This window comes from Seriola lalandi, unplaced genomic scaffold (assembly GCF_002814215.2).
Source record: "Seriola lalandi dorsalis isolate HSWRI2012SDOR001 ecotype SW California unplaced genomic scaffold, Sedor1 jcf7180002054476, whole genome shotgun sequence".
Lineage (NCBI taxonomy): Eukaryota > Metazoa > Chordata > Actinopteri > Carangiformes > Carangidae > Seriola > Seriola lalandi.
In genome coordinates, this window is record NW_019525029.1 from 1,825,043 (window position 1) to 1,852,446 (window position 27,404).

The 27,404-nt window shown below is 40.7% G+C and overlaps 1 protein-coding gene across 2 annotated transcripts; it reads right to left on the reverse strand.

The window, feature by feature from the left end:
* Window positions 1-2,618: 2,618 nt before the first annotated feature.
* fam91a1 (family with sequence similarity 91 member A1) lies at window positions 2,619-26,574 on the reverse strand. Of its 2 annotated transcripts, none has more exons than XM_023412301.2 (24): window positions 26,284-26,574; window positions 24,704-24,788; window positions 23,934-24,085; window positions 22,078-22,135; window positions 19,939-20,006; window positions 19,437-19,550; window positions 18,728-18,818; window positions 17,241-17,303; window positions 16,712-16,818; window positions 16,529-16,567; window positions 14,612-14,724; window positions 13,858-13,967; window positions 13,189-13,301; window positions 12,999-13,085; window positions 12,668-12,797; window positions 10,325-10,473; window positions 9,473-9,607; window positions 8,213-8,326; window positions 7,988-8,060; window positions 7,235-7,381; window positions 6,604-6,702; window positions 6,287-6,410; window positions 6,084-6,153; window positions 2,619-5,129 (listed from the first exon to the last, which is right to left on the reverse strand). In XM_023412301.2, exons 1-24 carry the CDS (start codon window positions 26,353-26,355, stop codon window positions 4,944-4,946), a joined length of 2,499 nt encoding a protein of 832 aa, XP_023268069.1. In that variant the 5' UTR covers window positions 26,356-26,574; the 3' UTR covers window positions 2,619-4,943. The 2 variants fall into 2 exon arrangements, with proteins under 2 accessions (XP_023268069.1, XP_023268068.1); XM_023412300.2 differs by having other exon boundaries at window positions 6,604-6,705; window positions 26,284-26,573.
* Window positions 26,575-27,404: the final 830 nt, after the last annotated feature.

The following is a 27,404-nucleotide window of genomic DNA, read 5'->3' on the forward strand; positions in this document are numbered from 1 at the left end:
ACAGCGACTCTCACAGCTCCGCTTTTAAAGCGGAAGTGCGCGTAATTTTCATCGCCGCACCTTTAATGTCCGCTCCTAGGAAAAGAAAACTTGAAAGCTTGTTTGAAATGCTCAACAGTTTTTTTTTTTTTTTAATTTGATACACAGATTGGCTTTAATTAAAATGAAGAAAAAAATACTGATAGGCCTACCTCGCTACCGTAATACTGAAATAAAAGTGCTGTGAATTATTTAGTTAGTTGGTTAATTACTTATTAGTTTAATTATTTTATTTACTTACTTACTTTTTACTGTCATTTATTGTATGTTGTTTTATGTTTTATTTTATATCATTACACTTATTTTTTGATTAATATACATGTATGTAGTCATTTTAATGTAGCCTTTTTTTTTTTATTTACTTTTTAGTACTTGTATTATAGTTGGTTATATTTACTGTACTTTGTTTTATTTAGTATTTTGTTTGACCATTTTTATTTTATTTATTGATTTACTGGTATTTTTACATCCATTCCATTTCATTTTATTCTAGTTATTCATCTTGTTAGTTTTCTTACTTTATCTTATTTGTTGTGAATAACACTGTGATCAAAAACTATCTGTTTACACAGAGTAGACAAACCTCCATCTGTAGGTGAATGTGGCCCTATGGCACATTACAAATCTACACAGTGTGGAGGACTGTGAGGGCTCCAACATCTTTTTTTTTTTTACTGTTTTGACCACCTGTCTGTCCTTGAGTGAACTGAAGCTGCACAGTCATTCGCTCCCTCTCCATCTCCTGCTGGGACCATAATGTCTCCATTACGTTTGTAGTGGCTTGTGTCCTGCCTAGACTCGCTCGCGGTTATGGGCTATTTTCTCACCACTGTATCCCACAGGCAAGGGGAATGCGCTCAGTATGCCCCAAAAATGGCAAACGCTGCAGCAGCCTCTGTGTGAAAAACACCTGTGCTGCAAACGTTATGGCTGTGAGTGAGAGGCTGCAAGAGACGCTGTTTCACAGGCTGTAAAGGGAAACAAATGTTCATATCTGTGAAGAAGCGAGACAGACAGAGACACAAACTTTGTTAACAGGGCGGTTGAGCCTGTGTTTGACCCCATTACTGAGCTGGGTACCCACAGGAGGGACCCATTACAACTGCAAAGTCATTCAGTATATTAGATATGACAAAGGACGTGTCTCAGTAGAAGCAGTGCTCCCTTTATCCGTCCGTCTGGTTTAAACAGGCAGAAAGGCCCCAGTTAACACAGTGAACTCAGCAGATTAGTTAGGAGGCCTTTGGGCAGCACGACTATCAGGTTAATTAAGAGACTGAGCTTTCTTGGAGCTGCATAGGATCACACTGTGTGATTTCCAGCACTGTGTAATCCAGATTGAATGTTTTCCCTGGTTAGTTAGAAAATTCAACCTGGGTCACAGAGTTCAGATTTCTTCATACAGGTTACCAAACCAAGATTGCACCAGTGGATATCACGTGATTGTTAGCTACCTTAGCGGAGCAGCTCTGTGGATGACATATCCATATATGGACATCTATCGAATGGAGTGCCATGAAATCTTGTACAGATCACAGATCTGTGTTTCCCATGTCATCTTTAGCGATACAGACAGACTAGTTATAAGTCCTCTTGCAGTCTAGGTACATTCAGTACAAAAGTGGACATCTATGACAGCTAACACCCAGAGAGATGAGCTGATCCGATAATGACGCAACATGATTCAAAGGATCATTATCAACTTCCAGTTTTGCTAAAAATGATGTAAAGATGACAAAGCAGCAGAATTCATCATGCAAGAGGCCGGTATAATTTCACCATTACAGACCTTTCCCCAGCTTTGGCTCAATTTTATGCAGGTACTGTGTATGCACACAACCTTTTTTTTTTTCTCTGTCTTCTATTCCTGGTTTTGCTCCTATTTCATTGTGAAGCCTTGCAGCACTCCCAGTTTGACAATACATATGATGGGATTCAGAAATACCAAATTTGCAAAATGAATTCAGCAGATCCGCATTACACCTTTCCCAAGCACAAGGTTCTGTATCAGTGTGTGGCTGAGGGTGTTAGGGAAGAAATGAACTGTGAGAGTGGTGACATGCAGCCTATCTGACCGCTTCTTCGAGCTCCTTATCCTCAGGTGGTGTGACCCAGTTTATGCCCCTGGTGCCGCCCCCACCCCCCAGGTGACACAGTGTAATTTGTGGTGCTGGGAAATTACTGAAGCAGGGAGACCTGGGAGACACAGTCAATTAGGCAGGACTCCACCTGTCCAGTGGGGGCACAACCAGTCACAGACTGAAATGTGGGCTTTTCATAGCTTCTCAAAGGCTTCACACCCATGTATCAGACATTGTTTTTCAGCTCAGCATCCATTTACATCTACAAGGATTGGTGAACAAGTGTATACTTGAAGCAGATGGACAGAGCATCCGGGCCGCTGCGTCTTGCACACCATCTGTTCCACCTGGCTTCGAAAACATCTAGCGGCCTAATATCGTGTAATGCGATTGGCTACAATTCAGAGCAAGTAGAGGCTGGAATCAGTGATACAAAACCTCAAAGTATAGATCAGAAAAGAAACAACACTTAGAGACATTTTCAGGGAGGAAAAAGAGTTTGTTCTTATTACATATTTATTTATATTTTCATATACTTTTTACATATTTATTTGTAATAATAACATGTATCTTGAGCAGATCGGACATGGAGCAAGAATGGAAGAGGAGGGCATGTTGAAGGAATGTCACTTTCTTTTCTTTTTTTTTCCCCATTTAATTTCAAGAGCATCATCATTAACTCAGTCAATGATATTCACAGTCCCATTAAACAAGCTACAACAAAGATTTCCTAAAATATAGGCTGACATATAAAACTAGCATTTTTTGAAACACTGTGGTGGATGTATACCTGGGAGAGGATGGGGGATATCTGGGATGACCAAATAACTGCAACCAGATAACAGACAGGCAGGATTGGGGGTGGGGGTGGGGACTCTTATTGTGAAAGGTAGGCGTGTATTAAAACACACCAATAGTAAGGTGTACAATACACACGCATACACAACATACACACAACAGTTTCTACACAGTCATCATGCTTCAATGGGACCTCATGTTAAGTCTTTTTTTTTTTCTAGTTCAGCATCACGTTATTAGAAACAACAACCACAAGTGGGTCAAAAACTACAGAAGGCCAGAATCAAAAAGAAAACACCAACAAAAAAAACAAAACTAAATGGGTTACCATTCTTTATGCAATATAAAGTACTTTATATTCTTGGAACCACACTGAAAATTCATGACAGACTTCAGACACTTTTTGGGCCATTACATCTCTGAGAAGCTGGGCAAAGCATTAGCAGTTCCATCCCTTGGGTCTGTGACAGCCTTCACAGCGAAGTCGACTTCTTCTCTCTCGACTACAAACCACATTTTTTGAAAACATGATGTAAACAGAATCCCCTGGAGAGTGTTGCGGGGATAGCCAAGAGTGCACTGCACTGCACTGCACCCAAACTGGAGTCGATCCAGGGAGAGATACTGGCAGGCAACAGCGGCAACAGGCCTGGGTCAAACACACAGACCTGACTGTTCCCATTCAGTCCCGTTAGTTACACTTGGTTAATCTTGCCAGCCTCTCGAGCAGGGGTCATGGTTGGTAGTTTGTGACCCAATGCTGTTGATTGTATTTGTTATATAGACTCAATGAAAATCACATAAATCATTTTAAATCATTAAATTTGCAAAAACCTAAAAAAAAACCCAAAAACATCTAATTAAATCAGCTGATTTGAGCCGAGACCTGGTAGTTTCTGATTGGCTGACAGTAATAAGGCAACAAAATGAAAAGGAAGGACAGTAAAACGGAAGTGAAATAAAATATTTTACAGGGAGAAAAATTGGTCTTTGGTGTTCTCTTGCACTGAGAAAGAATGATAACAAAGCATAAAAAAAACAGCAGTTTCGCTGACGCCCCCGTCGATTTTTAGTGTGTCTGAGTTTCCAAGAGGAAACACTTCCTTGTGGTAGACGTGAGCTCTAAAATCATGTGCGCACTAGTAGAGATCCCTTGTTTAAAAACAAAAAAATAAATGTCATTTCTTCATCCCCAGGTTTGGTGAAATCCTGCAAAGTGCAAATAAAAAAAAAAAAAATGCCCAATATTGATTACAAGAGTGAAGTATTTTTTTATGGTACAGGTTGTGCAACGGTATCATGCATCAGATCACTTAACATGAGACAACACAGGGAGGCAGCGAGAGAGTCTGTATTTAGACTCTCCTTTGACTGGCAAGTCCAAATAACTTGGTCCTAGAATATGCATATCACCAATTGATTCCTGAAGAAGTCTGTTCAACACTTCATTGTTTATTTCGTGGGTCATTTTTAGAACATCTATACAATATTAACCACTTTACACTCCGCTCTCAAAGATCACAAAACATCCATTGATTGAAAGGTTGGAGGGGAGGGGGGAGGGGGGAGGGGGAGTCAGTAGAGAACAGCACTTGTGTTCCAGTTAAATGGTCTTCCAGGTTATATGATGTTTACCTGCATCACTTTTATATAGTGTGATAATAGCACCACTCCAACAAATAACACTGCCGTGCTACGAATACGAGGAATCACAGAGGGAAGCGTCGGGGGGAGGGGGGGGGTCAAACTAGTGTTGGCAAGGATGATTCCTCATAAAGTAGGTAAATGACAAAGTGCTGGCGGGGCTAATTTTCCCGTGATTGGATACTGATGAACAAGAGAGGGCAAAGTTTTATGAAGTGTTTCCTTGTGGTCGGATATGAAGATGTAGGGTCGACCCTCGAGTAACAATTTCCTCAAAGAGACGCGACGCTGCAAGAGAGGGCGGTCCTTTTCAAGGAGATGTTGTTTTTTTTCTTCGTGACCAAATCTTGGGGTGGTGGTGGTGGGGAGGGGGTGGTTGGTTTATGTGGGTTGGTCCTTCTGCAGGGCTGAGATGTCCAGAGCAGGAGGGGCCCGTCCGCTCCATTCCCTCAGCTGTCCGTCCTTGAAGAGGAGGTTAAGGGCGGGCAGGGGGACACCGGACTCCGCCGGGGGCTGACTGAGAGGGTTCGACACGCCGCTGTCCAGGTCAGAGGGCTGGCTGCCGTCCTGCCAAACACAGGGCAAAGGTCACAGATCAGCACACCGGGCAAAGAGGATATGTGGGACAAGGTTACGTTTCTCTGGGATTAAAACAACAAATCAGGAAAGGCTAAGTAGAATGGCTCCTGTCTGATTTCCAGTCTGTGTGTCACAGAGCAGACCTCATGCAGAAGAGACATGATGTTTAAAACTAAAAGTACATATTTACCACGTCCTTCACACTTCCTTTTTATTTTTTTCTCTTATTTTTTACATTCTGCTTTAAATTGCCTTGTTTTTCTCCACCTTTCTCTTCACCTTTACACACATCAACACTGACTGAAACGCACACATTCTCACACACACCAATACATTTGCAAATCAACAGAAAACCTTATTACATCTCAACCCATCTCTCGCATTAACCTCTCATGCTGTTGCACTCAATTTTCAACAGTCACATATTATTCTTTTATTTGTCTCCTATGTATTTCTTTTATTTCTCCTATAATTTCAGGACACTACATGTACAATACACATTACTGTTTACATGTTTGGATTTTTGTCTTTTATATATATAAAATATATATATATATAAATAAATAAATAAATAAAATAAAAAAACTTAAGTCGCTGTTTAATATATTTAAGCGTTTGGCAAATCTATTAAGATGCCTTCTAAATGAACTAATTGGTGCAAGAGTAGCACACTGTATTGATTGATTGATATTGATTCAAAACAAAAGGTTTAATGATGTGGCTGCTGGACAGCGTTGAATAATCAAAACCAGATTAAAACAACAATTCTGCTAAATGTATTTATAAATTATTAATCACTCATTAATTTTGATTCATTCTAACAAACTCCATCTGTAAAATTAAATTCCTGATTCCTGATATTTTCATTGGACACAGCTCCATCTTTTCTTCTCTGTCAGTTTTCTCAAGTGGCAGCCTGAAGAGACAGCAGCATGTTTTTACCTGGAATGACTGAACAAAGCTCAACACCTTCAGCGACAGCTTTCGGCTTGAGTGAAGTAGTTCTTGAAGGCTGAAAGAACAACAAAGCCTGAAGTCTGGCACTGCTGCAACACTTTTCTTTACACTTGTCTCAATGTTTTTAAACAAAAGAGAAATTTGTGAGGAAGCTGGGTGGGGTTTTTTCTTGGTTTGGTTTTTTTCACCTTTCGTTGCTGCAGAGCTTGTGCGAGGCGATTTTTCGACACACTTTGCGGTTGAGCTCGGAGCTGAAGAGAGGCATGCCGAAGCACAGTTCGAGGGGGACCCATTCATCTTCAGATGAAAGGGCTGAAAGAAAGGGATTGACAAGAGAGAGGAGGGATGGGGATGACTTTCATTTTGAAGCTGACGTGAGACCTTTGTGCCAGGTTATCCTTTACTCTCTGCTGTCCTCACCACCTCGTCCAACTCTCATACATCTGATTAAGTTATTGAAGACATTAATGAATAATAAATACATTAACCAAAACAGTAAACCTACTGTCAGTCTTTCCTTTGCCTTCCCCATTATTCTCCTCTGTCACAAGCTCAAAGGACTCAGTGCTGCCATTGGTGTCCAGGCCTCCACCTAGGTGAGTGTCTCCTTGGAGAAAGTCAACAAACCTCCATCAACATTAAGGCATTGAAATGTTTTTTCTGGGAAACTGATCACAGCTGGATTAAGGCTCGAATGACCTTCAGTTAAGAAGCTTCGTTAAAGGCTGAACTTTTGAATAATTTCCCTTTTGCTCAATAAATATTAGTTTGACTATTTGCATGAACTGCGTACTGTAATATGCATAAATACCTACATTAAACAAAATCTTTGATCACTTTTGTCAGCAAGATTAAATCAGTGATTCTCCATGTAAAGGCTAAGGCAGTTCGATCCACGTCCATTAGCAAAGGCTATCACAATAGGAGGCACAATTATGCAGACAAACAGCATAATTAAAGTGGACTGTGAGCAATCTTTATCTAATTTGCACCATCAGTGCCAATGGCCATCAGAGGCAAGGACATTGTTACTAATTCAACTATAAGTCTTGCCTGTTCAGTGCTCACATAGACGCACATCTGAGTGCAAACAAAAAAAAACAAAAACAAAGTGTGCTTGCGTTGGCTGCCCTCACCTCTGCACTCGGCACTGTCGCTGGCCCTGCGACGGTGCCTGTTGTTGGAGTTGAGCATGGTGATGTAGCCACACTGGTGCTCCAGGTCCACCTGTTCCTTCAGCTTCTGCAGCGCTTTGTGCACACACATGTTGGAGCAGGAGAACTCTGCACAGGAAAGAGGGAGAGGGAGAGGGAGAGAGAGGGAGAGAGAAAGAGGGAGAGAGAAAGAGAGAGAGAGAGAGAGACAACACGACCAATGGGAATGATGCTTCAAGTGTAACCTTGAACTCCAGACGGGCCAGAGTCCTCACAATGATGAAGATGGGTAAGATTGATATGAATGAATTGAGTTTTTGTGCTTGACTGAGGTTGTGTTCAGTCATTTATACACAACATTGCTCTGAGAATATAATAACATACGGTATAATATCATCAATTAATAAGTTAATTCTGCTGTATACACAAGAAAAGAGGCTGACACTTTAACCCCCCATTTATCATTTATAAGCAGTAAAGAAACACATAATTGTTATATAATTAAATCATACATTACATTATAATGGAGTTATAAACAGATATGATGTCTTTTTTGTGTGTTAATTAGTTTGCATATGTATGAAGACATTTTACAACACCACCAATAAACACTTCAAAAAACTTCAAAAACAAACATTGCTTGGTTAAAGACTTATATTGAATTGGTTTTATATGAATGAATTATTCTTTATAATATAACATATGGTACAGCCTCATGCACAAAGAGTATCTTACCCCCCTTCAGGTCCTCTTCATCGAAAGGGAACGGGATGTGAACCGTTTCTCCATGGCCATGCATACCATGACCCTGAGGGTTATACACACATACAGTTTGAACATCAACACAGAGAGACTTGGCACCAAATACACAAGTTACAACTGAAATAAACATGCAAAAAAACACCTTGAGATAACATGAAACACCTCACAGAAAGATCAGGCTCATGTATTTGTGTTCACCTGGATGAGGACAGCAGAGTGTGTGAGAGCATCATTGAGCATGGTCAGCACGTTTGACGTAGGGACGACTCCAGGGTCATGACCCCAGGAAGTGATCAACAACCTGTCATACACCTGAACAGAGTAAAAATGGTTAAACAATGAATTCTTCCACAGCTGCTAATAACTGAAACCATCATGCGAGCACATCTTCCTCAGGCAGCTCATAACTCAACATACAAAACAATAAACATTTATACATTTTTTAATATTGGAGTAATTTTCAGTGAAGTTAAAGGTAGATGAAATAAAGTATTGTTCAGTATCTCCCAGCTGTACAAAGGCGATAACGCTTATCAAGTTTCTAAATTTAATACGAAACCTCTCTATTGTTTATATTAGAAACGGTTTAATCTGGGGAGGCAAAAAACAAGAAAGAAGCAGTGGAAACCTCAATCCTCCAATTAAATTAACATGTCAACTTGTCAACCTCCCACTATGGCAAACATTAACTGATTAAAGTAATTAAAGCTCCAGTCGGGCACTGATTTTACCTGCTATGACTTTTGGGGGGACTCTGCCTGATTAAGCCTCAACTTTTCCATGAAGCTAAGATATTATTATTTTTTCTTGTTTTGTTTTTTTAAATAGTTGTATTATGCTCTGAAAGTGGTGAAGGGGTAAGAAGTTCGGTTTTTACTACAGGTAGGTTCACCATGAAGACAAACAGTCTGTCGTCTGAAACGTGTAGAGGAATACAAGCTGCCATGTTTCCATAAAGTGACCCATTTGCACGATATTACCCGTCCTCCCCTGAGAATTCACTACATCCAATTCTCTTTTGTTCCCTGCTGTGCATTCCCAGAATAGTTCATAAAATTCCAAGACCACTGGGAGGCCATGGAAGGAGGAAAATGCAGGTGCACAGTGTGGTGCGACTGTGACTCTGATGAACTCTGGTGCTTTGATGAAAAAATGAAGGTTGACGGTGGATGAAGGAAAGCCTTGAATTTCACCTCCAGTGTTCTGATTACCTGCTCGTCCAACTGAAACAGCAAGGTCAACATTTTAAAAGGGCAGGTGTCAAAGATGAATGAAAAACTACCCGTACACGTCTTTGATCAGAACCAGAGTACTGTTTCTGTAATCACATGTGTGGCTTTTCTTATCTAACTTCAAAGAGGTTTCTTTTGCTTATACCTGCATCAGCACACATATCCTCAGTCCACTGTATACCTACACATATTTAACCTGCCTGATTAATAATTAGTTTAGACTAACCTGGAATATGAGCGGCAGTTTGCGGAGCCTGGAGCCTTTGGAGAGCAGCAGAGACGGCGGGCCTTGGCCGGTCACGTGGTACAGGTAGAGCTTGAACCAGATGGAGCTCACCTCAGGGATGGCCGGGCCAATGTGCTGCAGGGAGAAACAAACACACACATGTACTCACACACAAGTGCACAGGAGCAGAACTAATGCACCTGCATGTACACATCCTCAGACAGACACCTCTCCATTTCATTTCTCACATAAACAAATATTTCAAACGAGCAACGAGCACAAAGAGGAATAATTGGTCTTATGTTGTTCTTCTGTCTGAGATGTAGAAAATGAAGCTGCTATGAGAGATGTGAGTAGAAAACAAAGAAGAATTCACTGAATTCCACTTCACCGAGTCCCGGTGGTGTAAGAATAAACAGCAGCGTGAATGGCACAACAAGAGTTTAACTTCTTTCCCTCTGTCTCTCTGAGCTCAGCTAGAAATCTGGAGTGTGGCCAGGCAGAGGAATTACTCATGAGCCTTGCCTCCTCCTCTCTCCCTCCCTCTCCTCTCTCTCTTTGTGTAGTCTTGTTGTTGGGGCAACTGCGGGCTGAGCACTCACAAAGCGTACACACACAGTCACAAATCACTCAGGCCACACAAGTGTGAACACACAGCGAGAGGGCAAACACAACCTCACAAAACACACAAGCATAAGCGCATTAACTGTTGACTAAAACACAAACACACAGAGCACTCTCACATCCTAACGCGCACACACACACACACACACACCCACACACATATTGGATCCAGTATTCAAGCATGCTACTTAGTACCCCCTCTGTTCTCCCTCCCTCTTGGCGTTGTACCTGAGGCGTGCAGCTGCTGATGGGTCTGATCTCGTTGCTGAGCGGCGCCATCGACACCAGCAGCTTGTAGTTCTTGTTGAGGACGCGGCTGCAGGTGGCCTGGTCCAGACCCAGCAGGCTCTCACAGCGCAACATGTCCAAGGGGAATCCTAGTCGGGGGGGGGGGCAGTCACAACTTTTATACAGGATAGGCTGAGAGCCGAGTGCAAGTCATTGGGTGTGTGCACTTAGTTTACACTATTGTATCTTCTATATAGTACATTTCTTTCTTTCAAGCAATAAAACAACATTTCGGTTAGCTGTTTCCCCTGTTCCCAGTCTTTCTGCTAAGCTAAGCTAAGCTAAGCTAAACAAACTGCTAGCTAAAGCTTAATCACAGATAGGAGAGTGGTATGAGTCTTCTGATCTACCTCTCAGGAAGGGAAGTGAATAACCACATTTCACAAAATGCAACTTATTGTTGCTGCATCAGACACTGACGCAGCTGAAGAGCAGTGGATCAGGCACAGTATAGATCCTTCCTTCATTTATAACAGTGGTGTTAAGAAGAATTTTCTCTCCAAGCTGACTTATGAAGAGCGTCCTCTCAAAGGACACAAGTGTCATCTTGACATTTTGAAATTAAGAATCACCTCATGCCTCCAACAGAAGATATAAATAATATAGGAAGTGTCTGTGAGCTGCTGATAGTGATAATTAACAGATAAATTATAACCAGAGTTGAGTGTCACAGACGTATGATGTAAGAACTGACTAAAACCCAGCCAAAAAGGTCAAGAGGTTTATATTTATTTCACAATGCAGAGAGAGCAAGTTCTTTACAAATCCAGTTAATGTGATAATGATGCTGCTTCATATTCACTAAATCAATGCCTCCATAGTGAACAGGCCATCATTAACTAACTCTATATGTTGGAATCACAATTCAACTCTCCATTATTTTTTCTTTTCTTTTCTACAGCCTTTCAAATACAATCTGCAGCCAAATTAAGTCTGGTTTGTTGAGAATTTACAAAATTTATTTTTGTTGGCAATATAAATTTTCCTCACTTCCTAAATGAGCAATCATCACTAGAGTTTTTGTATCATTAAGGGCTTAGTTTAGCTTCAGGCAGCAGGCTCTCGCTGCACTCACTCCTCAGCAGAGGCCTGGAGCAGCAGCTGAGGAGGACTGAGAGATAAGACAATCAGGAATGAGGCACGCAGCCAAACCAAACAAACAGCATCTGGTGGCACAATGGTAGCTACATGGAAACTCAGAGATTTGCTTTGTCGTCATTGGAGGACTCAGTCTCTGCTGCTCCCTCTAGAGACACGAGTAGAACAATACAGCTTTACTGTGGACTCGCACTATGCCTCTTCATCCAGAACCATATTCAAGAAAAACTGTTCAGACACAGGTGAGGAACAGACAGCCGGGAGTGACACAAAGAAGTAGTTTGCCACTTTCCTCTTTGTTTTTCCCAGAAGAGTGTTCCCAGCCTTATACACAACCTAAACATTTAATGAGTTATTGATTTTCTATGACCACAAAACAGGTTTAGGTAGCTGAATATGAATCATTTAGAGGAGCTGTTTGTTGCAAATGTGGTACTGACAGTTCAGAATATCGTTGAATTACCACAGAGACAAAATAAACGACTGGGACAAAGTGTTAAAGAGCTGTTGATTTCTCTTTTCACCTGAATTGCACATTGTTTAAAGACTTACATAGAGAAATACATATCTGTTTTTACTAAAATGAGTCATTTGCGCTTTGAATCATACACCAATTAATACACACATGATCAAAAGACAATGTTACGAGACACGTAGAGGTGTAGTGTAATTAATGTACTTCAAGATTTAATGATTCTGCATCTGTCATGCTACAGAGCAAATGTATGTTACATTAACAGCTATAGTCTCTCTTCTTGTGTGTGTGCGTGTGTGCGTGTGTGTGTGTGTGTCATTCACTTCACACCACGCGGCTCTCACGTTAAACTTCAGTCTGACTGCTATGTGCAGGTTTGAGAGTGATTCTGAAACGATCGTTACAAAATGTCACCTGCATTTTTTTTTTTTTCCACAGGTCATGTCACCTGACTCCAGAAAACACAGACGAAGCACAGACTGTGCAGATAGTAGACAAAAATTTGAGTTTCTATTTTGTGCCCTTCTGCTGTTGGAGGTGGGAAAGCAGCAAGAACTTAAAACCAAAACCGGAATGACAGCTGCAAAACACAAGAAACCAAATCTGGTCTGCACAACACATCTATAGACACGTGCAGGTGTATGAAGTCTGATTCTTGTATGTGGTTACCCGTAAAGGCAATGGAAAAGAGAGTGTAACTGTCTAGTTACCTATATTTGGGATATCAGGTCCTTGGTCCTGAGTGAGTTCTTTGTTGTAGCGCAGGAAGAGGATGGTGTTTTTCAGGGTCAGAGCGTGGTCAAAGTAACGCTGTGCCTCGCCCTCTGCTGTGCTCTCCACCTGGAGCCGCAGAAACCAGCGGAGAAGTTAAACCATAGTGTTCGTGTGCATGCATGTCGTATTCATGAGTATATACACAATAATTTGCTGAATCGAATTTACAGCCTTTAGTTTTTTTAACCGCAAATGACAGCCAATCAGACAAGGTTCTGACAAAGGCTTCACTAGCTTTATTTTCTTTGTTGTAACTGATGGCCTCACCTTCTCCAACTCAGCCAGGAAGCTGTCCAGAGTCTCATCAGACAGCTTACCCACTTCAAACATGGTCACCGCGTGACTCTTCAGGTTCTGATACAAAGACAAAGACACAAAATTAAAATGATTCTGTTTGTAATAAGCCTTTTTAACATTGACAGCTCAAGTTTGTTCAAGTTCACATCCATTCACCAACCGGAGACAGGTTGCCCATCATAAGGAAGGCTGTAAGGGTGGAGTCAAAGAGGAAGGCGATCCTCTTGGTGGGTGCAGCTGGGATGCTCAGGCTGCTGACGCTGGCTGTGTCTGCTACAGAGACAGAAAAAAGACACATAGCAAGAGTAAGAACTATGTGCAGTAAGATTAATGCATGTAATACTGCACAACTGCACAGCTGTTATCCCTCTTGAACTGATGACATTAGCCTGTGATGTTGTGAAGATTAAATGTTTTTATAAGGACTAAAACATTTTCTTTTTCAAATAGATTAAATTTAATTGATAATTAACATATAAATGTGGTTGACGAACAGGATACTTTCATAATATCCAGTTTGTTAGTTCGAGCAACCCAACAATAAAGCTTAACATGCACAACAATATTAAAACCAGACCAAAAATTAGACCATTTTAGACAAACACCTGTTAATGTGAGAATGACTTTCAAACGCATGACCAAGCTTTCTTAGGGATTAATTAGCACTGCTACTTCAAAACCTCTGAAGTAACATTCAGAAAGTGCTTTGTGTGCATTCATCAGCATGTGTATTAATTTGCATACATTGCTGAATATGCTTTCAAGCCGTGTGTGTGTGTGTGTGTGTGTGTGTGTGTGTGTGTGTGTGTGTGTGTGTGTGTGGCCAGACCTTGGTCCTCCAGACTGGTGGTGTCGGTGTCGGTGGCAGAGGAGCCTCCCTCCATGACAGGACTGCCCTGCTCCCAGGACAGCAGCATCTTCTGAGGGTCCATGGTGCTCCTAACACAGAGCACAGAAAAGGTACTGACACCGGTACTCACACACTCAACATGCAGATTGAACATATCAAAACATTGTGTACTGAAATCATCAGCCCCTAACCATAAAGGTGGTTTAGGTCTTTCAATATAATATAATTTCCTTGACCATGTAAAATGTAATAATCCTCACATATGTACGTTTTTGGCTGCACCACAACAGTGGGGCCAGTCCTATAGAGTGCTGCAGGAATGAGTCCTTGGTTCATTTAAAAAGGACTATATGTCCTGACTATATGTCAGCTTTGTTGGAAATTTGGCTGTATTAAAGTACTGTATAGCACAGAGAGGCAAACAGATGAAGGGTTGAAACTAGCTGACACAAGACAGAATGCAAATAGCCTACGATGTGGTCCAGCCACATGCTAGGTGTTTTATCTACCTAGTCTTGTTTCTTTTTTCATTGTAATTACAATAAAATACAAGTAAGTTTTCCTTTGGTGTTTAAAAATGATTCAAGTGTAAGCACAATTTTGTAAAACTCTGCAACCGTCTCAACCTTCTCAAAAGAAAATATACTCCTAGTTATGGGATGACCATGGATCGAATTAAGACGACGTATTGCAATTTGCTTGTTCTGTGGAAGTAATGGATGGATGCACATACTTGAGTCTGTTGACAGATGGAGCGTTCTTCCAGGTCGGGTGGAGCTGGTCTGAGCTGAACACCTGACCTTTCTTTACAGCAAAGCCGAGGCGACAGTACATGGACACTGCATTCTAACAAAACACAGTAGAGACAAAATATTTGACTTCACTAGTCAGGTCCTCAGTTACTCTTTCACTGCCAATATCACAAACCTGTAACCCTCCTTTACTATTTATACTACATTTAGTGTTTGCCTGAGTTATACCTTCGGTGGGGATAGACCATGAGAAAGGGCAATGAACAGGAAATGAAAAAGAGAAAGTCGGGTTGCAGCACTTACTCACAATAAAGTGTCTTGAGACTGTCGCTGGAAAAAGGGGTAGCTTTATCTCTTAATGTATGATTGCTGGTGTTAACATTGACTCAAAATGGTCAGAGTTGAACCTTCATTCGGAGGAGATAACTAGAAACCATCACTGTACTCAGAAAAAACGATTTAAACAATGCGTGAAGGTTGTGACAGTGTAGTCCAAAAAAATATGGCCGCTTTGATAGACACGACGGTTTGCTGGTTATAAGAAGATTGCTTTTGTAACACATGGTCAAATTCTGCTGACATCAATGTTGAGTTATGAGAGTCTAAAAGAGATTAAAAACTACCTGAATGATCTTTGGGGTGATGCTCACTTGATGAGCAGACAGCATCTACAATAAAAAGTCATTACATGTCCACTGACTCAAACTGTCTCAAAAAAGGAAGAAAAGAAAGGTGCTACTGTGTACTTTCCACTTAAGAGTTGGCTGGGTTTTCCATTATTTCCTGAATATATACAGTCGTCAACTTGCCTTGCTGTTAAATCTTTTATTCAGACTGAACAGGCTACTTCAGTGAAGTATGGTAGACGTGATTGCTTTCTACACCTTGATGCCCTAGAGGTGCAAGCTGAAGTCAACTCTTAGCTATCCTCTTATCATATCAAAAGAAGCACAGTGAAGAAAATTTTTTCGAGTGACTTAGTCTATGAGGTAGTCATTACATGAGAGAAAGTTAAACTTAGGTCACGATGGGAAAAGTTCTGCACACAAAGGAGACCTCTCAGACATCTCAATCATCTCTGACGTTACAGGGTTTCTCCTGGAGAATCGCTGCCACTGCTGCCTTCAACCACTTCTCTGAAGTGTTGCCTTTCAGCGGCAGGAATGAGATGAGAGCAAGGGACAGGGGAGTTCAGCGCTTCACACTGGAGGTCGTAACACTGACAGGCAGTTTGGCTCTGTGTCTGATAGAGAATGAATAGGGAACTGGGGAAAACTGGGTCAAACTTGAGCATCAATTCAACTGAAATGGTGTTGTTCAGCCCTCTGGTAGAGTCATGGGGCATGATGGATCTAATCTGAAACTGTGTGTGTGCTGCGTATGAGTGTCACAGTGTACCTCTCAGGTGTGTGTGAGTATGTATTCAGAGTAAAACCACCTAGGCTACACTGTGTCCCTGCTTTTCTCACCAATTTGCACCTTATTCCACTTGAAATGGCCAGTGCAACAAAAATAACAGCAAAGCCAATGTACCACTGTAACAAAATGACATAATATATATTATAATATATATTCAGATTAGATTCCAAACTTAAATCTCAACATTTGGCTCCAAAATGAAAGAGAAAAGAGCTTTTTGCTTTCTTTCATGCAGTCGACTGTGAAAGTATTTTGCATTAGACCATGAAAACATCCTTAAAATATCTTTACATAATTATCCTTTACATATAATATAGCAGTATGATAGAGGTGCACTATGTGAGCATTATGTAACTTTTTGAGAAGTTACAGGGCCATACTTCTCATATCTACCGTTTTACCATCCTGTTGTGAAAAACAGTGTTTTAGTCTAGGCATTACAGTAAGACTGTCGCATTCTGCAGCAAATGGACACCCACCTTCACTAAGTCCAAGTCAATCTCCAACACATTCGCCAGCTGAGAGTCACAGAGGGAGAAAGGATCAGGAAGAAAAAAAGAACATAGGACTCGGTTGAAAAATTGATCAATAGACACACAGACACAGTCATATTACATTTAATGAGCACAGCAGGCTCAATGAAACATATTTCTAAAGCCTACCTCCGCTACGTTTGTCTGCTCATCAATGGACACAAAGATTTTGTAGAGAAGCGTTTCAAAGTAATCGCCCTGGACCCGGTTCATGACAAAGCCTTCCAGCGGGGGCACTGAAAAACACAAACAGTGATGAACAACTGGACAAAAATTTCCTTTTTTTTTTTTTTACATTCTTTAATTTTGCTGCTTAAGTGTTTTCTCTGCTTTCTTTTTTAAAGACTGTATGTATCTGTAATGACAAAATAAGGCATTGCAATGCAAGTCCATTAAGCATAGTGCTCATTTATGTTCCCACAGTTGCCACTTAATTACATACAGTGTTTAGTGAAGGCAATTTTTCAGGGAAGATAATAACAGGATGTTAAAACACACACACACACACACACACACACACACACACACACACACACACACACACACACACAGATACAGACACTGACACACAGACACAGACACACACACACACACACACACACACACAGACACAGACACACACACACACACACACACACACACACACACACACACACACCTGAGATGCAGCTGTCATCAGATATGGGAACATCCAAGTAAATGAAGCCCCGGTTGTACAAGCCTGCAATAAAAGAACAAAAATACAAAAACAACTCTTTAAACATGATTGTGCTTCTTCACATTAACATCTCTGTTGTTGTTCCGAAAAAATATATATATAATATTACTATCTAGATACTGAACTTCGTCTGATTAGAACAGAAAGAGTAGACATTCAAGAGCAGTGGAAGAAATAAAATCTCATTTAAACAGGTACTTGTACTCAAATCACGCAGCACCTCCTGTGTTTAACTGTATCTATTCCCACTCAGTCACCAGCACTCCAGTGGCAGAGGCTCATCACTGTCAAAGTGTTCTCTAATTAACATTTAAACTGCTTGGACACAACCTCAGTCCCCATGCTTCATCTTTTAAATTCACACCAGAACACTGATGAGGACGTTATTTGCCCATGTTAAAATTTCCATTAAATATACTTAACATTTTTTGGCATTATATGAGAAGTTTTTCTTGTATTTTATATCAAAATCCCATATTTTTCAAATTCTTAGTACCCTTAAGTGAGGGTGGAGCTTTAATAGATGGAGCTAGTCCTGCACCAGTGGACCTAAATCTGAACAAACTGCTTTTAATATTTTATGATTTCATCAGCCTATTTTTAATGGTTTAAAAGCAGATATATTCAATAGACCTTTCTCACCAAACACATTTTGACATGTCACTGTGTAAATAATAAAATGAATGATGGCTGAATTCCATTCAGTTGCTTCAGTTTCAGGGTCGTGGTGTTGTTCATGCTGGTTCACTGTCACTGTCACACGTTAACAGAAAGGAGCCATAATTAATGTTATTAGTAATACCTGTGCTTTTTCTACTCAGACAGACAGTTTGTTTTCATAATTCCTGTTGAAACAAGATATATGATGCGACATAATTCAACAAGAGACTGGACCAAATCAAATTTGGAAAAAGGAAGACAATGAAGCAATGCTATGTGCAAAATCTTGAGTCGTCGCATAGTTATCATGTTGCTGTTCTCATGTCTTATTAGAAAAAATAAAACATACTCCTGAGGGTGGACAATGCAGTTAACATGCTTTTATGAGGGGTGTGAAGATGGGAGGTATTTTATTTAACAATGGTGTTATACTGGTCTGCATTATACTGAAAAGTGCTTCATATTTTTAGTCCCCCTCTATCTCCATGTATGGTAAATTTTACCATAAACTTATAAATAGTGTTACAAAAGATAAAGGAATTTATTGAATGTTTTTGACAGACTGACAGCGAGAAAGTGGATTGTGTTATTAGAATTAAAACAATATATAAACAGCATTACCAGAGAATTAGAGAGGAAAACACACTGAACATTAGTGTACATTTTGGCTCATTTTGCCAAAGTACGGTATCAGAGTATTACATTTATCATATCTTAAAGACTAATGTATACAGATACAGTTATATCAACATGTCGCAGATACTCACTTAACACTACATTGTACTCCATTGTACCAGCCAGCTGAGGACCAGAATCTATCATCTTATCTATGGCTTTCTTCTCTGCTGGAGAACAGATCTGTAATCACACACAATAGATGCAACATTAGAGTGCACCTGTACTTGTGGCTTTGTTTCCATGGATGTCAAAAACCACCTCCAGCGAACAACAGTGGTAGTGCAGCTACTGGGAGGGATGAAATCATTTGCATGCGATAACAGTGTGGACTGTTTTCCAGCGTTGCCTTTTGTGGGAGGCAGAAAAAACTGTTGTAAACTTGGCAGATAATGATTTTTAGTCAGGTGAGATCTCAACATGCAATGAGGGGGCTCATGGGATGAACAGCTGTAACTTAAGCTCAGGTTAAAAATCAAATCAACACTCATTCTTTCATTCAATTTGTAGATCTATTATACATGTACTGCTCATACTATAAAAAGATTTAAAATAAAGTGTTGCTTCCTCAGTGGTTTTGTCATTGAACTCATTAAATAGCTCAACTTTAATAAACCTGACACACCACAAAGACCTTTTCACAAAAAATTCATGTTGTTCTCTCTCCTCCCATCCTACGACCACGATATTACTCATAATCTCAAACTGCTATCACTACAAATAAAACATGTAAACACACATGTCTATTATCAAACTTAAACTGAAACATGGAAAAGAAAAGAAACAAAGTCCTTATCTCACCCTGATATCGTCCTCGGTGATGTAGCCTGTCTGTGCAACCCACCATGGCTCCACAGAGATCTCTACAGGTTTGGCCGGTAGCAGGTCCCGCGCCGATTTCCTGCGGAAGAATTTCTGACAAAAAAAGATCATCAGGTGTGGAGAGCTCAAGTCACCCAAACAAACTGAGAAGGACTGTGAAGTGTTGATATTTTGATTATAAAGAGTATCGTGGAACAAGACTCAAATATTCACTCTATATATCACAGCAATTAATTACATTTATGAGGATGTGTTTTTAAATTGAATATTGCTGCGCAGTTTGTTGTTGGGATGCCAAACAGGTTAAGTACTACTGGATTCAATATCCTATACTCCCATGTGTATTTTACACTAAAGGTGCAAACATAACAGAGTCCATAATGCAAGCAGAGACATGACATCTATATGTCTTAAGTGTTAGGTTTGCATTTTATAAATTATCCAGCTATCTTAAAAAGCCTATTTTATAAACATGTCTTACTTTGGAGGATCTGCACTGGTTCATCAGGTCGATGTACTGGTTTCTCCCAATGCCAAGCAGCCGCAGACCTGTGGGACGATGGGGAAATGAGTGACTCAGTAAAACTCAATCATGCCTCAGTAACTGGCTATGAAATTGTAATCACTACACATTAACCCTACAGAAAATAAATCTGGCTGCAATGCAGCTGCAAAAGTGTCCCTGGCATTTTTCAATTACAGCTTCTGAAGCTTTAGGGGAAAAAATGGGAGAGAATTACAACAAGAAGCAAAGTTGGAGAATGAGTTTTTCTGGATATTTCCAACTTCATATTGGAGAGTTATTTCAACCAACGAAGGAGCTTCGAAAGCGGTAACAGTGACTCATCCAAACTCTGCCGACAGTGTACGTCCACACACTTACCCACGCACGTATATACAGACACACTAAAGCACCTCTAATCCACCTACCAACATACACACAAGGTATGTCTACCAATAAAAGTGTGTCCAGGCATTTCTATCTGTAATCAAATTAACCTGTACATTATGAATCTGAGGAGATGCTGTGCCATATAGCAAAAGTTTTACAGTTAGTGTAGAGCAGAGTTATGAAAATTTGTCTCCAAATCCCACCTTGTCACCTCCTCTTGCCTGTGCTGCACAGGCCTGCAAGGGGCAGAGCAAAATGTGCTGGGACGGTTGCCAATGCAAGCAGTGACCAGTAAGGGACGTTCGCATTTCTGCCTCCTAAAGCGGCATAATCCAACATGCGTATCCTGCTTTTTCCCCGAGACACAGACACAACACACAAACATCCACCCACGTAAACCTCTCACGCACACACTTTCACTGTCTCTCCATCCACCCACTTCTGCATGACACACTTCCAAAGCTCCTCCAGGGAGATTAGAGGAGAGAGGCCCCTCCGAGCAAGGCTCCGACAGCCTGCTGGCAGCCTTCTGTCTCCACAGCATGAAGGTCCTGTACTGCCAGGACTCAGTCACTCACCGGCCAATGCCAAAGCCTGTTTCACTTGACAGCAGAAAGTCAAAGAACACTACAACTGACCTCACACTTGACTTTCAGCTGACGCAGTCTTAATTGGGTTTTGCAATAATTTCTGAGGAATACGGCTCCTCAATGACGGAGTAACACATCAGAGAAGCGACAGCTTTCTTTTTTGAGAAGCAATTTTGATTTACTATGAAATAGGATTTATAACAACCAATCCAAAAACCATTTGGCCAGTGCTCTGGTTTGGTTATGGAAATACAATGAAATAATTTATGTTCATTAGTTATGCTAGTCAGGAGATATGAAAACCATGTCTATTACAGACAACATTATTGTAGGATCTGTTATTTAAGAGGAGTAGTAGTAAGTTTTCTAAGAAAACTCAAACCCCCAGTACTTAAAAACCAAAACACAGAAGCAGATCAAAAACACTTGAAACAAATCTGATGCACCTGCCAAGAAAAATGTATAAAAAAATAAAATACGCTCCACCTGCTTGAAAGGCTGGCACTCAGGTGCCAATAGCCCATTTTCCAAAAAACAACAACATTTTGATTAGCTTAATTTATCTTTTAATTGCTCTGTGTTAGAAACGCAGTCTCACAATGAGAAAAAAAGAAACAAGACATAAATTAAGTAAATTAATTTGTCAGTTATTTTCCCGATTAATTTGCTTGGTTGATTAAACGCCAGAAAAGTAAAACAAAAATGGCAGTGACAATTTCCTAAAGATGACATCTCCAAATTTTTCTGACACAAACACAGTTAACTGATTTTAAAAAGAGTGACCAATTAATTTTCTGTCCATTAATTACCTTGTCCCCTCATTTGTAAGGGTCAGTACTGAAGAACTGATTTTCACTATGAATAATACAGCAAAGTCAAATAACCATTGGAGATCTCTAAAGTTTTAAAGTGCCCCTCCAATGACCTCCTGACCCTCAGCTTCCTGAAAACTTTGCATCTTTTCATAGAGACTGTTCTACCGCCCTGTACTCTGACAGCATTTTAAAAACAAAGATGTAGAAAAGAGACCAGACACACAGAAAAAGGAGGTGGTGGTGGGGGGCTACACAGAAGCCCAGTGTAGTCATTTCAACAGTGTAGGAGAGAAGGGGGAAAAATATAAGGGGAAAGAACTCACAGTCAGCAGCAGTGAAGTTGGGCAAGGAGTCGTAACTCTTCTCACTGTTCATAATATCCTGGAGGTGCAAAAAAAGAAAGGAGAAAGGAGACAGGGAAAAGAAGAATTAAACTCATTTTTCCTCTCCCCTTTCTATGTCCCCTGCCTCTGATTAATAACAGGATTAGCAGATCTGGGCGGCCATGCTAATTTCTACTCCCCGTTTTCATTAAGTGCTTAAGACGGATTATAAGAATATGACATAGCTTTCAGCAATTCAGTGGCCACAGTTAAAGCTCAGTCAAGTTTAGTTTAGCATGCATATAAAAGTGGGTGAAGCCTTTTTAAGTGAGCTAAAAACTAAATGGCTCATCTTTATTCACATTTGTAAGTGAAGTCATAAGAAAGAACATATTAGTCACATCTGCTCTGATGAAATGGGAAGTATGCTAAATGTGGAACAATCAAATGTGGCAGCTAGCATCCGCAAACACACAGTATGAATGAACACACACACACACACACACACACACACACACACACACACACACACACACACACACTGTGAAGTAATGGAGATACATCTGAGGAAATTATGTACAGAAATCACATAATAAATATATCTATAATCTGCTTCAAGTGTAACAGAACAGAGGTAACTGAATTACTATCATTAAGAAATGATAAGTACTTTACTACATATATACTACAATATATGTAGTATGGATTACTTTTCAGAAGCAACACTTCTAGCCACGTGAACATGTGTGCTTGGTCGACTTTGTAATGTAATTGAGAAATTCAGAAGTCAAGGAGAACCCGGCTGGTCAAAGTCTCCGACAGACTGGTTCTCTGTGAGCCCGGCTGTGACGGCCTCAAACAACAGACTGAGCTTTAGCAGTGGGAGTGAGCCGCCGTGCAGGCAAAGCGCAAACTGACTGCAGAACAAACAGAGATTTTTCTCTGGGTGTGTTGGTCCTGGGATCAGTCTTCTCCCTGAACTGCTACATGAGGCACTGTCACTAGACACTGACTGACACCTAGTGCCTGACTGATGCCAAGACTATCAACGTGAGGAAATGCAACATTACATGTACAATATTGCACCACATGTTCTTCTAAAACAGCAGATTATTTAATAAACTACCTGGGTATATCTCATAATCAAATGCAACAACTCTGTTGCTAGGTTACAACATTTCCCCTCTTATTGGCATGCAAACAAAATGAAATTTCAATTGCACTACTCACCCATGCAAGCCAATGACAAAGACTTTCTCCTCTATATATACTGACCATACAGTAATGCTTTCAGTGCACAAAATGATACCTTTTATTAGATTTATTGAGAAGTAGCATATAATTTGGTATATTGCCATTGTTAGTGCAACAAAGAACACACTACACATGAAAGCACAGAGCTGTAAAAAGCTCAGATCCTTCTTATTATAATGGTTTCTTTCGACTCCCTGTTTTGCCTGAAACTGCCATTTCTGCAGTTGTTTCCAGGGATTACAAAACTGAAGACATTGTTCAGTTTAAATGAACAGAGACTGGATGTTTCCAAACCAATTACAGAATCTTTGCTGCTGCACAACAAGAATTCCTGCTCTGTTCTTTTGAGTTTACCCAGCTCATTGTTCTGAAAGCTCACGTAAAATTGTGAAATCACCAGTGTTATTGTCTTGGGTTTCTGAATAAAACGCAAGACTCCTGAATCAGCGAGGGATTTCACATACTATGTGCACAAAGATAGATGTTCAGGTGTGAGAGTACCTGCTTACTGAGATTATGATAACACAAAAAGTGTCGAAGCTTAGCCACATCAAACACCAGTCTTGCCACTTCTATTCTGCAATGCAGCATGAGTTCCTCACCTCCATGATTCCTATGTAATATGAGAACGGAGTGACTCGCAGCCCTTTGACCATGATGTCAGACAGGTGGTATGGGTACAGCATCAGGTGGTCCCGGCTGTACTTCAGGAGCTCCTCATAGTACTTGCGCTCATCCTTCCTCACGTGGCGCACTGCTCATAAAACACACAGACACAGCAGTCAGGTCACAGCCAGGGTTACTGTATGAGGGAACACTTCTAGTCAATCTATACCAGATCAATCTAGGTTGAAAAAGGAATATTGATCCGGAACAAGCTCCGAATGGTCACAAGAGAAATAACATTATTGATTAGATAAAGTGTCATGGACTTTTTAATTAAGTCGTAATATAATCACTTTCTCAATCATTGCAGACAAGTATGCTTAAGGATAATGCCAATAATATAACAGCAACTCATACACATACAAACGAACCGAGAGAGTAGTCAAGTATTTTGCTGAATGTACCTGCAATAAAACATGCTAACCTGGTCTGGTGCAGTTACAATTAACACTAAGCAGCTATTTTACTTTTACATACACTTAAGCTAATGCAGAATAACCAATTAGATTTATCCTAAATGTATTTGATGATTGAGATTATATCTGGCCAATCCAGAAACGTACTCACATGCTTTATTCTAGACCCATAAAATGCAAAAGAATTTGTTTGCTCCGTCTCTTTTTAATCTCACACCGAATCATGACATGTCATACAGTAGAATGTGCCTGTTTAGCACTGGACTGGTGTTATGGACAAACTTACTTACCTAGGTTATTGCGGAATCGCAGCTGGTTGCGGATGCTGTACAGCAGCACATGCTTCTCATACTCGCGCTGAGAGTTCCCCAAACTCTGCAGAACAAACACAGCACACAGGTGAGGACCATGCCTGAATTAACCTGCTAGGGTGCAAATAAACTAGCTACTAGGCCCCTTTTAACCCCCTTTTCTTTCCACTGTGTGTGCAATGCTTACAGATTTTCTATGCAAGAATATGACCTGGCCCCAGATTTACTACAATGTAATTTGATTTAACACATCAGTTTAAAAACATGCAAGATGTAAACACAAAACTGAAACAATGAAGGTCTTAAAAACTAGATTTTGACACAGGGACCCAAAACAGGACCAGGTAATCAAGGAAGGGCCATTTTAAGTTTGTTGTGTCAGCTGATATAGTGTTTTAGTAGTGCATACTTCCAAACAGATTTTCTAGGGATGCACTGATCTAGTATGCCTGATCAGTATCAGCACCAGAACTGACCTTATTAAGTGAATCAGATATGGGCCGTGACATGACCAATCCACATTAAATTCTGTTTCTGTGTCAATGTCATTATTATTATTATTATTATAAATTAACGTTTTCACTATCAGCTTAGACCACCAACTCAGTTTTTAGTGCCATGGCAATCTATGGCCTCATTACATCCAGGCAGTGAGTTATATGGATTTTAAATTCAAGGGAAATCAACACTGATATCAAATCATACTCCTATTGTCAGAATTGAAATAACAAAATCGGTATCAGTGGAAAAAAACCTGACAACTTGGTGCACTCTTAAAATGATCAGTTATATTGGCATAACCCAGCTGACACAGAGTAAGCCTGAAAGTCTTTTTCTGATCAGTTATTCAGCTTTGGTGAGGATGCACTGGGATGCAGGCAGCCGGAACAACAGCACACAGATACTCTACATGTGCACGTGCCCGCCTCCTCTTTGCCACGACATGTTGGCGTAACGGCAAAACGTTTATGCAGGATGAGGGATCTGTGCACACTACTAATAACATCCTTAACGATTTCCGACATTGCAATGCGTGCAGGTGACACTAAAATCATGTGGTGCCACCTATCAAACAGCCATTAATGTTTACAATGTATGGTGTTGTCATCCTTATTGTCCATACTGTAAATCTGCGTGTCTATTAGTCCTGCATGAGAAATACTTCCTCTGCTGCTCCTCCTGAGGCTTCTACCATTTTCCCCATTAAAAGGTTTTGTTTTTTTGTTTTTTTTTGCGGGGGAGTTGTTCGTTGTCCGCTTTCAGGGTCTAAGGACAGATGATGTTGTAATTTGCATGAAGCAAATGTGTGATTTGTAGTATTGGGCCACATTAATAAAAATCTGACTTGACTCGACTTGTGTGTCATGTGATGCTAGTGTGAGTTATAGCAGAGGCTGCAACAGTGATGGTCAGTTATGGCTCCGGCTGAACGGAGAAACCCCTGCAGAGGAAGGGAGCGAGCGGTGCGTCGCTGACAGCCGCCCGTGTGACATTGACAGGTTAACCCCCCCTCCCTGCCTCCTCGCCCCCCGGCCTGAGGAGACGTTAAGACACGGTACCTGTTTGACGTTAGCGGGGAGTTTGTTCCACGGATAATTCTGCCTGATGTGAAATTCCACGTCCGTGTTCATCGCTAGCTAGCTAGCTGGCTAAAAGCAGAATCCCTCGAGACGGTCACAAACGGGCTCTCGGGCAAGTCCACGGTGACTTTACCCCACCCCGACACCCAACAACCGAGCGAAGCGACCCCCGATTTGCAGAGATGTTTCCTCTGGTGATTATTTTCCTTCTCAATAAACGGTCACTTCCTTGTTGTATTTTCGAACAAGCCGTTCGTCACGCTCGTGGCCACAGTCGTCACTTCCTGCCGAGGCGTGACCGTGGATGTGAATGGAGCTCTTGACAAATGAGAGGTGATTGGTTATCACATCTGATCAGTGTCGTGTCCAGTAATATTCCACCTCAAAAGGCTGTGTTTATTGTTATTATTAGGTCATGCAAAGCCATTCACAGCCTGCTGAGCAACATGTCAGGTAGTGTTGAGATCATGGACGGATTAACTTCTGAGGGGCACCAGGGCAAAAGTGAGCTGCTGGGCCCCAACATTACTTCCTTAGGCACCCAGAAACCAACCAGTAACATAGTGATAATTAATTGTAAAAGATAAAAGGTAAACTTGAAACCAAGGTCAAGTTTCAAGTTTAACATTATTTATTCACTTACACAATATCATTCAAAACATAAAACCATCAGGAAAAAAACTGAAAATCCTGATTTCTTTCTGCACACTTCTGGGGCTGAGCACTGTCAGTGGATTTAAATGAAAGGCATTATTATTCAGCACCAGGTAAATCAGTGAATCAAGACTGTAGGATTTTAAGCCAGTAAGATGAAGTAACAGCGGAAAATCATAATCTCCGCTCTGCACCTCAATCTGCATTTTTTTTCTTCAGAAACTAGCCTTTGTCAGATTTTCAGCTTGATCCCTGAAGGAGTCTGCAGAACATACTATGAGCTCCGAGCATGAAGCTGTCACTCGGAAACCAATAACAGAGTGTAGGATTTCACTGTGTTTCAAAGTCCACCAAAGATGCGTGTGCTCACATGTCATGATGTCTGTTGCTGACAGCTCACTTTCTTGTAGCTATGTCATTCAATCTGTCCACATGTAACTCCAGTT